The 14,721-nt window shown below is 40.1% G+C and overlaps 1 protein-coding gene across 1 annotated transcript in view; it reads right to left on the minus strand.

Annotated features, from left to right (window-relative positions):
• The window catches only part of FBN1 (fibrillin 1), a 235,036-nt gene that overhangs the window by 112,407 nt on the left and 107,908 nt on the right, over window positions 1–14,721 (minus strand). Inside the window, exons 7-9 of the mRNA XM_076004337.1 lie at window positions 11,662–11,859; window positions 8,101–8,226; window positions 603–728 (exon numbers count right to left, since the gene is read on the minus strand). Of these exons, the coding sequence (XP_075860452.1) occupies window positions 603–728; window positions 8,101–8,226; window positions 11,662–11,859 (450 nt within the window). The remainder of the gene's footprint in view (window positions 1–602; window positions 729–8,100; window positions 8,227–11,661; window positions 11,860–14,721) is intronic.

The following is a 14,721-nucleotide window of genomic DNA, read 5'->3' on the forward strand; positions in this document are numbered from 1 at the left end:
CTTTTCACTGTCCTCTTCTGCATTTCCTGCAGCCCTGGGACGCTCCGAGGCAACTGAAGGACCTACTGGACACAGACTGAGAACCACTGATTTCCAAATCTCGGTAGAAAACTACCAGAGGTTTTTGAGCAAGAGTGTTATTTAATCAAAGCACTGTTTTAGGAAGACAAATCTGACATGATGGATTGTAGAGAAGCCAGAAAGCAAGGAGACCAATTAAGACATTATTGCAAAACGTCAGGCCTAAATTCACACAGGTTCCGGAAATGACTGAAGGGGAGGGTAAAAAGAGAGAGACATGCCGGGTGGCTTCAGGTTTGATGCTATATAACTGCAATGTTAATTTCTAGAACAAGGATATCTGTAGGGTCTCTTAGAACATCCCTCTTTCATGGGAGGCAAAAAAAAAAAAAATCCCAAAATAAGACCACAAGGTACCTCTGTTCTTTAAGAGGGTGTTCAACTGCTTAACACCTCTCCATACATGTACATTTTACCTCACTTAATAAATTATATATCCCCCTTAACAAACCTGTTTAGAAAGATGTTCATTATGGAACCGATTTGTACAAACCATGCATGCTCCTTCTAATTAAACCTACCTATGCATCTGGTACCATCTGGAGAGGTGTAAAAACCAGGGGGACATTTGCAAAAGTAACTGCTGACTGTGTTTGTACATTCACCGCCATCACAGATTCCGGGAATAGTGCTGCATTCATCAATATCTGCAACATAAATAAGAGTTTCAGTATTCTGAGAACATAGTACAAAACCGTTCATCATTAAAAGAATTCAGATGTCAACACTAATCAAATCATGTCCCTGGACACATCCATCTTTACAAAGTAAAAGCTGCATAGAGAACAATCGACTCAAAGGGTAGGTGCTGCTTCTCCCAGCACAGAGTTACCAAGGACTTACCAAATTCAAGAGATTAGAGCAAAACAAAATCACCCCCTTTAAAATCTAAAACTGGGTACCAAGTAACCATAGCATGCTAATATTCCAAATGTCATTTATTTTATAATTTTGTTTCCCCCTTTGTTTCCATGTTTTGCATTGAGTTAAACTCCTCTACTACACGTTCTATATTCTGCTGCATCACTTACTGTATTTCATTTCAAACTATTTTCCACAAAGCAGATGTTGAAATCCTACAGAGAAGACCTTGTGGTCTGAGTGCTGACCAAGACTTGGCTAACTTGGGTGACTGGCCTAAGTGTAGACAATATCAACTTGGTGTTCTCAATGGCACCCAAACTACCATTAGGATGGTTTTTTGTGAGTGAACTGTGGTGGACACTGGGTGCTCCACCCCAAACCCCTTCAAGGAAAGACTTGGTGCTCCAGCTGCTGGCAATGCTGTCAGCAGATAGCCTGTGGTTCTTGGCCCCTTCCAGGATTGCCTGAGCCACAGAGAGCCACCTGAGGTCCCACCCTTCCCAGGCACTCTACGCCTGAAGAGCAACTGAGGTTTGATCATCTCAACCCAATGGGAGACAACTCTGAAGGCCACTCTACTTCCTCATTTCCTTCTAGGGTCAGCCAAGGCTATCACTGGGCTCCACCACAGCTCACCTGCTCCATCTGCACACTCTTGACTCCTCCACTTCTCATCTGTAGGCACTGATCACAAGGACACCCTCTAGTAAACACCCTGAATGCTATGCAGGCTATAGTTGGGGGTAGCCCGGCGCAAGGCCTGACACCACTGGTTCCCTCTAAGGAAGTAGAAAAAGTCCCTTGGGACAAATCTGACCATCTCCTGCAAGGGGAGCTTTTTAATAGCCCAACCCACACACTAATAAATGTCAACAGATATGGCACCAGTACAAGGAGACAGAAAATTAAGAACTTCCTGTTTAGGCTAGCAGTGACCTCAGGGCACAGGGAATCAGCACGGCCTCATTTCTAATACCAGTAGAGCTTTCTGCACTGACCTAGGGAGAAATGAGGTTGGGCCCAAGCCTCCTGTGAGTATTGCAATGGACAGGCTGATACCCTTGAAATCTGGAAAGGCTTACAACCTCAAAATAAGAACATTTCTTCTCCACTCTAAATACTGCTCTTCATTTGTAAAACAAAATAGAACTCTAAGCGGGCCAGATTCAAGTGTCTTCTGACTCAAGTCCACCCTGTTAGTCAAAAAGGCAGGAGTGACAGGGTTTACATGCAAGGTTAACCTTTTTGAAAGCAGAATCACCATTCTTCTATGGTAGGCTAATGGCTAAACCAAACGATATTTCATGGTTTATATTAGAGTCAATGCTAACATAAACAGCATTGTCATTATGAAGTTGTGTAATAGTACAGGTGTATATGCTATGCTGACAGATATGCGAGTACATTTCACTGGAGTCAGTGAAAGAGTCACAAAGAAAAACTGGGAAGGGCAGAGCCTAAGGTTCTAGAACCAGCATAATATCTCAAGGCATATTTTAAGAATGGTTCTTCAACCTGGATCCTCTGTATTTTCCCAGCCACACCTCTAACTTAACACAAGTATGCTGAAAAGCCTACAGGGTTCAAAACCTCATTTAAGGATAGAGAAAGACATAACTCAAGGGTATTAAGAAGAATGTACACTTCTCAAAGTGTGTGTAAAAGTTAAAAGTTAATAGTCAAATCATATAGCACCTGCTAAAGATCATGTGAAGAGATCATTCATTAAAAATTTTTTTTCAACCTATTAATATAAATGACTGCTACCATCCTTATTAAGGCCACTTAACATACATCAATATCCAGAAAGGTTAGGTGATAGCATACATCAGAAAAAATTATTTTAAAAACAGAATTAACTTTGGTAAGATAGGAGAAATATCTTTCATACACTAGTTAGGTTAGATTTGGACCCTTTATTGAAGATGACAATAACAACAACAATAATACCAAGAGTGTGAATGTGCAGCATGCCAAGCATTGTCTAAATGTTTTCTGTGTGTCAACTCATCTAAGCCACACAATACAGGTGTGATCACAGGATCTGATTCTACACCTCTGGTGCCCTTTCATTACACTGAGGCCTTCAGAAAACGGGCTTGAATAAAACCTGAAATACAAGCAAAGGGACTCATTGTTTATGAAGTGATGCTAAACCCAAGTATTCAACTGGCAGGGGTTTGGGGTAGGGCAGTGTAGGAGGAGTTTCCACCAAGTTCCATGCCTTCAAAGGCCAGCAGGTTAGGAAATAGGTCATGGTGCATGCTTCCCTGATTTTCACACAGGTAAAAATAAAACAGAACTAGACCAAAGTATTACAATTGAAGGAGTTTAAATGACTTCGAATTCCCCTTAACATGTCCCCTCCTCAACAACACACCCTTTTTCCTTCAGGTGTCTAGTGCTTTTCTACTTTCCTAAACTACCTTGCTTCTCAGACCCACGGCTTCATAAGGATAACAGCAAAAGTCCTGATCTCATTACCAGGCTGTGGTGGAAGTTCCTAATGGTAAAAGGCCAAATGAAGGCATTTGAATTGGAGTGACTCACACTTTGAAACTCATTCCTATTAATTTATTACTTCTCCAAGTTCTTACCACTCTGTGTTTATCCCCTTCTAATAGAATTTCAGGCATCCCAAGTAAGAGAGAGTTTGAGAACGGTGAATTTCCCAGAGTTTCTGTAAGTCAGGCTGTATCAAATGCCAGCTGTAAAAGTAAATCAGGTGAGGAGGTCTGGTGGGGAGCAGGGCTTGGCTGGGAAGAGCTATTTCTGTGCTCTGGACACTTCTGGCTGCTTCCTTGAAGCAGGAGGGGCGAGGCAGAGCTGCTGGGAAGCAGCTCTACCCTGGCGGCTACCCATGTCCCCCCCTGGCTTCTTGCTGACCCTCGAAGAGACACAATGGAAGGTTCCTTCCCTCCCTATTTGCTGCCCCGTGCCATGTTCTTGTTCTTCCTTCTGTGTCATCTGTTCTCCCTGGGCATTCTTCCTATCTTTAGGCTGTTTCCCTATCTTGGGGCTCCTCTAGCAGCAGAAAAGGAAGGAGGGTGGAGGGCAAAAGGATGGAGTCTGGTCTCCGTTCTGGGACAGGCATCACTGGGACATTCAGCCTTTCAGAAGCTCCATCCAAGATGGTGGACTTGACAGGAAAAAACAGTTAACCCTATCCTGTCTAAATTCCTTAGTGAAGAAAATAAATAAATAAAAATGTGGCAGCTGTATAAAAGTAACATGTGACACTAATGACTGTGAATGCCATGGAGCCTTCAGATTAACTGTGTTTTATTATACAAACTCAACTCAGTATAAAGCACGTGACTAAGAAGTAAACAAGCTGATTCTTTAAGTCATGAAGACAAAAACACCAGCCATACTATCTTATAGTCCCACCACGTATGCCGCCAGCTTTCATGGCTTCTTATTCATGCAGCATCAGTTGACTGAGGGCAACTTGAAAATAACAACAGTGTAGACAGAGGTGGAATCCAGACTGTGGGACTGGAAAGAACCCCCAAATACCACCTTGTTCAACTTCCTCATTTGAAAACTGAAGTTAACTCAGAGCTGGTGATTGACTTGTCTAAGCTCACACAGGATTAGAGACGTTACCAGTACTATGGCCAGGTCTACCTTGTTTCCAGGGCACAGAGATTTTGTCCCATTAACTGTAGAGCTGCCTGAACAGTAAGAGTCAAGGGCCTGCAGCCAGCTGCAGGGGCTGGAGCCCCATCTGTGACAATGAGTTAGGCAGCCCCAGGGATTCTCCTTGGTGCCTGAGAGGATAAGAGCCCCTAATAGTAGGTAACCATCAGATAAACATGCCATTATTTTGGAAAGGGGAAGTACTGAGGTTTTTGGCTCACATGTTAGGGAGTGCATGGGTTTAAGAGCTACAATTTCAAAAAAGTCCTTTGCATCATGCAGTGCTATTATAATTGCTAAAGGCTGGCCTGACGATAATCTAAATCCCAAAATATTAGTGGTTAATTAGGAATCCAAGGGACTTCTTCCAGAAATAAAACTTAATCCCTTAATTACACTTTTTATTTCTTAATTTCCTCCCACAGTAACCTATGCAAATATGGACTTGGTTTCCAAAAGGAAAAGGCTCGTGTGTTCGTTCAGTGTGCACGCTCTACCGTAATCGGAAAAATCAACAAAGAAGGTGGGCATGAACTCTGTTTCCCTTTTTCTCAAATCACAGCTATAAATCTCAATCTTTTTCTTCTTCAATGTATAAAAATTTAATAATTGTTATTTAATCACTTTGGTTTGTTAATTTATATTTCAAATGTACCCAAATTGTATGTATTTATATAAAACTTGGTATGCAACATTTTTTTTTTTTTTACTAGGTGAAATATCCCAAGAGTTATGCAACATTTTTTTTTTGTTTGTTTTACATTTTGAGGAAAGAGGGGTATTTTAGGAAGGAAGGGAGAATTGTACCAAAGGAAGATCTCATGAAAAGAAAACGGAATAGAGCCATTCTCACAGATGACGGAGTGAAGGTTAGCATCTTGTGAATTCGCTAAAACCAACTTTGATTGAATTGTTTTTTTAATGTACTATAAAACGTACCCAATTTCTTCCTCTCCACATCAAGAGAAAGATACATTTAAAAAGCCACTCAGAATAACATTAAAGGCACCAAAGCAATCTTTACAAGGGCACAGAACCCCATGGTTGTGCCTGACCATCTACCCAGGGCACAAGTCTTTTCACTTGTTGTAAGCCAGATTTTCTGGGTTCCCTCTACTGATCATCTAGAAATCACACTATACCCAGAGCCATGCCACTTCCATCGTGAGGCCATGTAACTGGAAAAGGGCACAGGCAAGAGTTGAGGAAGTGGACCCAGCTCACTAAGAGTCTCAGAGGACTTTCCGATTACTTTTATACCCAAGTAAGACAAGTTAACAATGCTCACACCAGCCTCCAGGCCAGAGGGCAGATTGTACTCTGAGGACATTCTCTTCTCATGTTGATTTTGCATAGAAAAATTAAAAAGGAGGAAAAAAATCATCTAAATTTAATGTAACAGTAAATGGCAAAGGAATAAAAATAAAGGTCTAGCTAAAAGTATTCTGTTTTTATCTTGCTACTGACTTCAATATGTGTCCTGAAAAAATGTTTTTTGCATGCGACAAAGGATTAAGTAATTCTTAGAATGAATTGTTGGTCCATTGGGTACACCATAATAGGTTTCTTAGCATTAATAAAAGGATTTGAATCATTTTTCTTTCAGTCTGAGCACTAAATCTGAATCTTCTGTCTAGTCCACCTCCATAGACTATTTCTGACTGTTAACTGATTGGTCTGAGTGGAAAACAAGAGACAAAAATCAATCTTGTCCAGGCTGGAAGCTATCATAATTCCAGAAGACAAAACACAGACTGAGCAAGTCAGACGGAGTATAATTGCCCTAAATCTTGAAGCCAACTATATATTTTGAAGCCGAATATATTAAACTGAGAAAGCCTAAAATGTAGGACACAATCCTTTGTTGATGTGGATCTTGCCTATGATAAACCTTAATAGCTTATTAATGTCATAAAAAGATATGTATGATGGCACCTGAAAAATCCATACCAAAATATTTTAAATTGTCACAAATATTAGAAAATATAGTTTTTAAAGTAGAGGCGACAACTTCCATCTAGGAAAGAAGACAATGTAATGTGACTCAACAAGCACCAGAGTGTGAGTCAAAAGAGGTCAATTTTAGGACTATCTAAATGACCTCAGAACAGGGCACTTAACATACCCAAGACACAGTTCCCTAATGTATAATATTAAAGGGTGGAACTATGTGAGTTCTTTGCCCCTTTCAGTATTAAAACTCTGCTTCAAACTTAGATCTACAATACAATTTCTAAAATACATTGGCCTACTGAGAGTCAACTTTATTGTTCTTTGAAAACTAAAATGTTTTTAAGAAGCCCTACTTCTTCATAAACAACTAAAATATTTTTCACAACTACCTAAAATAACTATAACACGTTCAAGAATGCGTATCAATTACAAATTCTATGATGATTAATAACGTAAAAACAACTCCAACCCATAAAGCTAGTTCTATCAGAGTTAGACTATTCAGTTTCAGGGCAAGTAAAGATTAAATGTCTTACATGTAATTTATGAATTGCACCTTAAATTTAACTCTGTCTTTCACCTGTACGATAAGACTGTGGAAACCAACAAAAGTTAACCATCTGAGGCCAGACAAGTAACTTAGAATAAATTATTCCTCACTGAGGAAGTCTAGGAGCATATATACAACAGCAATTATTTTTTTTAAAAAAAAATGCATACAGTGAGTTGAGACTGAAGGAAAAAGTTTTCTTTTGTGATCTTGATAAGAGATGTAGCCTTGAGAATGCTGTTACACTATTGTCAGATATAACCATATATAAATTACAAGCACTCATCACAGAAGAGAGAGTTCAATGCCATCTACTTATATTTTGGATGATTCCCTCTCACTAAGAAATGATTTTTACACTTGGAAGCCAGGCCTCTTTTTGGCAAATAGCAGCAGGGCTGAATATAAACCCATCCTCCATATATACATTTTTAGAAGCTCTAAATCTATAAACTAAATGAAAATATAAAGATTTATCTAAAGTTAGTTTTCTGTCTGACAAAAATTTAACAAGTTTTCATTTAATAGGCAAATATCATCCCCCAGAAAAGAAAATCGTAAGCACCTACTAGGAGCATAAACATATTATAGATCTCCCTCCTGCACACACACAAAAAATCAAACATGCATTTTAACTAGAAAAACATCAGAAGGTATATCATTCCAAATGATATCTAACAACCAAGTTTAAATTTATGTCTCTAGAACTATGTAAAAACATGTGTCTTGAACATTTTAAACCAAATATTGGTTCAAAAATATTTCATGTTTTTAATATTTAATTTGATTCAGATGGACCTCTTATTTTGGGTCTATAAAAGTGGAAAAAGCTGCAGGGTTTTTCTGGTTCAATGGTACAAAGGCATATTATTCCTGGTAAGAATATTGTATTTACACACTCATGGGGATGACAAAGACAGAGGATTTAAGAATAATTAGCAAACAAGCTTGTCCCTGATGTGGAGTTTTGCCTGCCCTCCTCCCTTGACTGCAAAGCATGAGATTCTTACCTTCACATTTTTGTGACACTTCATTAAATTTGTGTCCAGCAGGGCATTTGCACTCAAAAGACCCAACAGTATTAATGCAATTTCCTCCTTGACAGATCCCAGGGATGGCCTGGCATTCATCCACGTCTGTCAGATTTTAGAGGAGAGACAGAAAAAAAAGGTTCATATAAAATTCATTGCAGAAGAAAATGTGATAGTTTGTCCACAATTATATTACCATATGTATATCAACGAGTTATTTGTCCATTGCAATACTCGGAATATGATGAGAGAAACTATTTCTCACAATTATACTATATAAAATAAAGTATATTAACATAGTTTAGTCAATAATGTTCTATAAGAAGGCATGAGTATTCTTTATTTTCCCACCTTCCACCTTCCCTCATGTAGAAGAGAATGTTAGTACTAATTTTTGTGGATTTTACTAGATATGCTGCAAAGGACAAGAATACAATGATTAAAAGGCCATTGTTCACTGACTTATTTTTACCTCCAGATTGTTAGTAATAATCAGAGTTACTCAAGAAATCCTTAAAATCAAAATACATTTTCTATGATGAAACTATCTTTTAAGAGTTGTACTGACTGATTTAGTTAAAACACAATTTACTTAAGGTCACTCAGACTGCAAGAGACAGCTAAAGTTTTCGTACAAATGAAGTGCAAAATTTTAACCTTACATTCTGGAGAACTGCCTTGCCCAGTAAAAGCTAAACAACTCAGAAAGTTAGAACAAGAAGTGAGAGAGATCCTCAAGCGAATTTGCTGTCTCAGGTGCAGACTTACCTTGCTGACTGAGCAGGCATCAGAAGGAACATTTTTAAAGGTAAGTCAGATCGAGTCCTTCCCCACTCAGTCCATGCTAAGTCCCAGAAAGTTCCATATGACCCCTCTGCTCTCTGATCTCATCTCCCACCCTCCTTTCTCTCTTGCTCCTCTCCCACCACCCTGGATTCCTCAAATACGCCAAGCATGCTCCTGCCTCAGGGCTCTGTAGTGGTTGCCCCGGGCCTGGAATATTCTTCTTCCAGAGAGCTGCAGGGCTCATGTTGTCCCATCCTGCAGGTCTCTACTCCAAGTGCCACTTAGCAGCCAGTCCTTCCCTGGACAGCCCCACAGTGACACCTGCCCCTGGTTTTCATCACTCTTCTTACCCTGCTTGGTTTTTTTCCCCATAGGACTAAGCACCAATTGACCTAATATGTGCCTGTTTGTTTTGTTTTATAAATTGATTGTCTTCAATATAAGCTTCTAGACAGCAGGAACTTTGTTTTCTTCACTGCTGTATCCCCCAGAAGCTATGGACTACCTTGTGGTCCTACTCATAACCCCAAATATGAACTTTCCAGGAACAAAATTAATCCTCCCAGGCTCACTACATTCAGTTATAAAGATTGTAGAAGTATGGGTACATTCTTTCCATCTCTTCATTCATAACACAGAAAAGTCTGATTTAATAAAGACCCCAAGGAAAACAGTCCAACATTTTGTCCTTTCCTTTAGAGACTGTTCTTTCATAAATCTGGAAGCCAAGTGTACCCTTTAGCCTCACTGTTCATTGAACGAAGCAAAACGTGATTGCCCTTTGTTAAGATCTCAACTTGCATCCTTGAGAAAAGCCAGCACCCAGTAAAAGGGATACTAACGAAATAATCTGTTGTAAAAGTGACGCTCACTCTTTCAAATGGAATGTCTCGACCCACAAATGACAGAGTATGTGTAAAATAGAATTAGATTATGTTCTCCAGCCAATTTCAGTTTTGTCTTAGAACAGAATTTTCTATTCTCTTAATATGTTGATTAAAATGTTATTTGAAATTAAGACTTTACATACAGGCAAAACTAGATGTCTTTTTTGATCATGATTTTTGGCCAGTAGGAAATATAGATAAGGGCGATTCTCCACTGGCTGAATATCACAAGACTGAAGACAGATTTGGTTCCTTTATGAACCCATCTTCCCACAGGCCTTTATATCTGGCCCAAGGACTGGGAACATCAGCAAGTAAAGGGAGCCCCAAGTGGATGGCAGAATCTCTCTTGGGGAAAAAAAAATCAACCAAACATGCAGAATTTCATTCTCAAAATGGCAATATAGCAGCCATTTTGATTCTATGGGTTTTTAAAAATTTTCTTATAAAAAACCTGTTTTCCTCCCCTTGGATGTTGAATAGCAGGCAGAGTCAGGAAGGGACAGGAAGCAAACATTAGAAAAATCCAGACGGTATGAAATGAAGAGCAAAGCTACAGAGAAGGTGCCTCTTCCCTCGCCCCATTCATTCTCTTCCCCCAAATTCTGTTTGTGCCCTAAACTCTAACCATGACTCACTGATGGGCAGCTGGGCATTCGAGGTCTGGCTTTCTGGTCACTGCCAACAAGTTCATGGGCATTTGCTAACTTCATAACCCCAAGACCAACACATTCTCCAAAACTCACTGGGACTTTCTAAGAATGAGAAAAATAACAAGGCACTAAAAATAAGGAGAATTAAACATACTCTTAGTTGTATAAAATCCTACAATCCATCCCTTTATAATTTGAAGGTTTCGAAGTGACTTCTCGCTTCTCCTGCCATTCCGAAAGATATATTCAAGGGCATACAAAGGAGCTGTATGCTATACATGGAAGCCAGAGGCTAGGACCAATGCATCAGAAGTAGGATTAAGTGGTAGTAAGCTCAAGTTCTGTCTTATTGCATATTACCCTTAGAATTAACATAAAGAACAAAACCAAACTATTCTCTATTTGCTTCAGAATAACATATCCTGAATTTTTTGAAAATACTGCAACTTGCTAAAAAAGAAAAAAAAAAAAGCAAGCAAGCCCCGAAGAGGTCTAAAGGAAACAGATATAGCCTGGGAGTTTTCAATCCCATCAGTTTAGTGTGGAGCTGCCTCTGTTCACTTCCTCCTGTTTCCTGCCAGACATCCAGACAATAAAAGAATTTGTACAGCTGGAAGAACAGGAGTAAAAGCCAAAAACAGAGTAAGGGCTTCTCTGGGAAGCAGGAGAAGCAGCTAGCGGGCGACATCTGGGGATATTTAAAACTGTGAAACAAATCCTAATTTATTTCGGACTTGTAAAAAAAAAAATGCATAATGTAGCATGTAAAATGTCGAGAGGAACAATTTTCTTCAGGTCAATTAAGTACAACCCGTGAGGCAGAGGAACTCTAACAGTTTTAAACGAAGGGGGAAAAAAATGAAGAAAAACATAAACTACCTTGTTCACAAGTCTCGCTTTGTGTTTCTGCGCAGCAGCGTTGCCATCAGGCATGGCATTGCTGTAAACAGAATCACACCACCCCTGGAGTCAGAGGTACATGAAAACACCTCTGGGGTCAGAGGGGGAACTGCTGGCAAGGAAAATTCCAGTAAGACTTCAGCTGCTGTCTCGTGAGCCACGTTCCTAATGCCTTAGCTGGGTATTACGCAGTCAGCGAAATCGTGAAGTTATGTCTCTGACACTACTTTTCCATTCTCTTCGGCTTCGTAGGAGAATGGCTCTCCAGAGTAAACAAGATTAATCCATTAATAATTCCATCAGCCCGGCTTTACCTTGACAAGCTCCCGTGCGGATGTTTGGAATGAAGCCGCGGCGGCAGGGGTGAGGCTGGGCAGGGCACATCTCACAGGGGTGGCCCCAGGCCCGGCCGACGGTGGCACAGCAGAGCGTTTTTGTGCAGACGATCCCACTGAGCTGTCCCTGGCACATCTGGTTGCTGACCACAGTGTAACAGGGGCCTGTCCTGTAATCTGAAAATAAAGAATACGAGTCTCATGAAAGTCCAGAAAAGCGAGACCCATCACGCGGAGGAGCAGCTGGACCCCATCTTGCTGGACTTCATATCTAGATACGGATTTCGGAGATTGAAGAGCACATCACGGACTCCGTGTAAAGCCTTGGGCGGGCCATCCTACCGCTGAATCCCCCCACCTATAAAATGAGCGTAAAAACATTGGTTCCTGTCCACTTTGAACATGGCATTGGGAGGATCAATGGAAAACTCTTTGCAACTGTGAACTGCTGTATAAATATAACAGTAATATTATATTACCCACTCGTCACTCAAGAAAATGTGTCCGTGCCTACACTGAATCAGTCCCTATGCCTGACATAGACGCTTCAGTGATTAAAAGAGACTAAATCCTTGCTTTCATAGAGCTTCTAGCACCTAACCTATTGTTATTTAGTTGGAGAAAGCAAAGAATCTCAAAATTTGCAGTGAGGCAAGTCATGGCACCTTCTTCCTGGGAGTTCCTTGAACAAGAGAAATGATTATCTTTCTTTTGGTTTGGGTCTATCTTATTTCAAATGCAAAAATAAGGAAACAAAAATTTTTAAAAAAATTTACTCATATACAGAACACATTAGGCATTTAATATGAAGATTGAGGACACTGGTCTGAAATCATTGCAATCCCTGGGCAAAAGGATCATGTTAAAGCAAACACAGATAAGCTAAGGCCACAAGAGAATTTCCAAGCACAGCAGTCCCACCACCAGATAGAAGATCAGCAGCCTCCCCCCCCCCTTTTTTTTCCCCTCTTTTGGGACAGGGGAGAAAGTCAGTCTGGACTTAGCAGCCGACAAGAAAGATAAAGATGTAGTGAGCACAGAGGACCAAAGCCAGGCTGTCCTCACAGCCTTCCCCGTGAGAGAAATCAGGGTCATAATCTCCCTTTCTGTCTTCCAGTGGTCTTGACAGATAAGGGAGGTTGGGCTGGGCTGGGAGTCATGGGCTCCCAGCTCCTATCCAGCACCCAACATGTGCATGCTTCCTCGTGTCATTTTCAGACATGTGCGGGCAGAGTGTTCCCTGTGAATCAATGGATGGACTAAATGATACCAGTAAGTTCCTTTTACCACAGTTTTATGGAAATAAAACTGGTTGTGCTAATGAAACCACTGGGTGATGCTTCCACTTTTATTTTCTTCTCTCTTTAAGTAGCTCATAGAACACTAACAACAGCTCTTCATTACAGTACCAGCAGGACCAAACAGTCTTGGATCGTAACCATGTTTTGGCAGTAGCTGACACCCCTCTATCCCACGTGTTCTCTCCTGTTTTCTTTCCCACTCCAACTCCTCCCTTGGAATTATGACCTCATCTGAGAACTGCATCTCTGGTCCCCATCACTAAATGCTCTTCCTCACTCCCCCTTGCTATCTGGAATGCACCACCTCTGGTCAACGGCATTGCAGAAACGGCACTGCCCCAGTGCCCAGGCTGTAATATCAGCCTTCTTAGGAATCCCAAAAACAAAACTCTACACCAGTCAAGTACAGCAAGAGGACTACCATACTCAAGTTATGGTAGCGCCTGAGTGACAGACAGGACAGCCAAAATGTCCACGTCCCTTCCCCTCCATGAAAGTGTCTCACGGGATTCAAGATGATTTTGGATTGCCTTATTTTTATAGTCACATATTAATTTTAATTTGCATTATGAAAAAGAATAAATATACCAGAGTCATGATTTAACAGATATGTTTGCTATGATGAAGGTGAATTTAAAAAAAAAAAAACAACTTTTAATTCAATTAAAAAAAATTAAGTAAATACTAGTACACACGATATGCAAACAGGGCAAAAATTGTGTGGGTGATAGGTAAATGCAACCAGTTTACCTTTCCAAAAGACTAGCCTTAGACCTTTGCTCCCCTTAAGTTTTTGCTTGAGCTGGCCCTACCACCTTTCTAACCCTATCTCCTGACACTTCTTCAGTTTATTACTTGTCTTTTTACTTTGTTTATTAATTTTAACTCTACTGCTTTCTTTTTACTTTTATAATAGTCAAATTCTAGATATGTTTAATATTCTACTTTATATGCCAGATTTGTTCAAAACCTGCCATCTTCTTCCCATAGATAATGAATTCAAACAAGAATACCGATATTAAACGCTGAGCTGTTGAATAAAATCTCAGCCCTCCTTTAGTTCTGTCAATAAAAAAAAAATCAGCACCATGGTAGTTTGTAATAAAATGGCTTTTAAATGCAGTAACTATGTGGATAAAGTGGAATATTTAAGTCATCCTTACTTCTTCCTAATATTACCTGTAAGCATTTAATAAATACCTCTCTACTACATGGGTTTTCCTTTCTATTTTACTATTTTATCAAGAATTTTTCTGATTCAAAATTAATTACTTTTTTTTTTTTTTTGAGACAGAGTATCACTTTGTTGCCCAGGCTAGAGTGAGTGCCGTGGCATCAGCCTAGCTCACAGCAACCTCAAACTCCTGGGCTCAAGCGATCCTGCTGCCTCAGCCTCCCAAGTAGCTGGGACTACAGGCATGCACCACCATGCCCAGCTAATTTTTTGTATATATATTAGTTGGCCAATTAATTTCTTTCTCTTTATAGTAGAGACGGGGTCTCGCCCTTGCTCAGGTTGGTTTCGAACTCCTGAACTCAAACGATCCGCCCGCCTCGGCCTCCCAGAGAGCTAGGATTACAGGCGTGAGCCACCGCGCCCGGCCCAAAATTAATTACTTTTAACAGTTAGGAAAAGGCTGTAACATAAATAAGAATGTAACTGCACCTAAAAAAACCCTCGATAACATAGTGATTATATTACCACATGTAATTTTATGTGTATGTATTTGTGTTTTCC

The sequence above is a fragment of the Microcebus murinus genome, chromosome 6 (genome assembly GCF_040939455.1).
Source record: "Microcebus murinus isolate Inina chromosome 6, M.murinus_Inina_mat1.0, whole genome shotgun sequence".
Taxonomy (NCBI): domain Eukaryota; kingdom Metazoa; phylum Chordata; class Mammalia; order Primates; family Cheirogaleidae; genus Microcebus; species Microcebus murinus.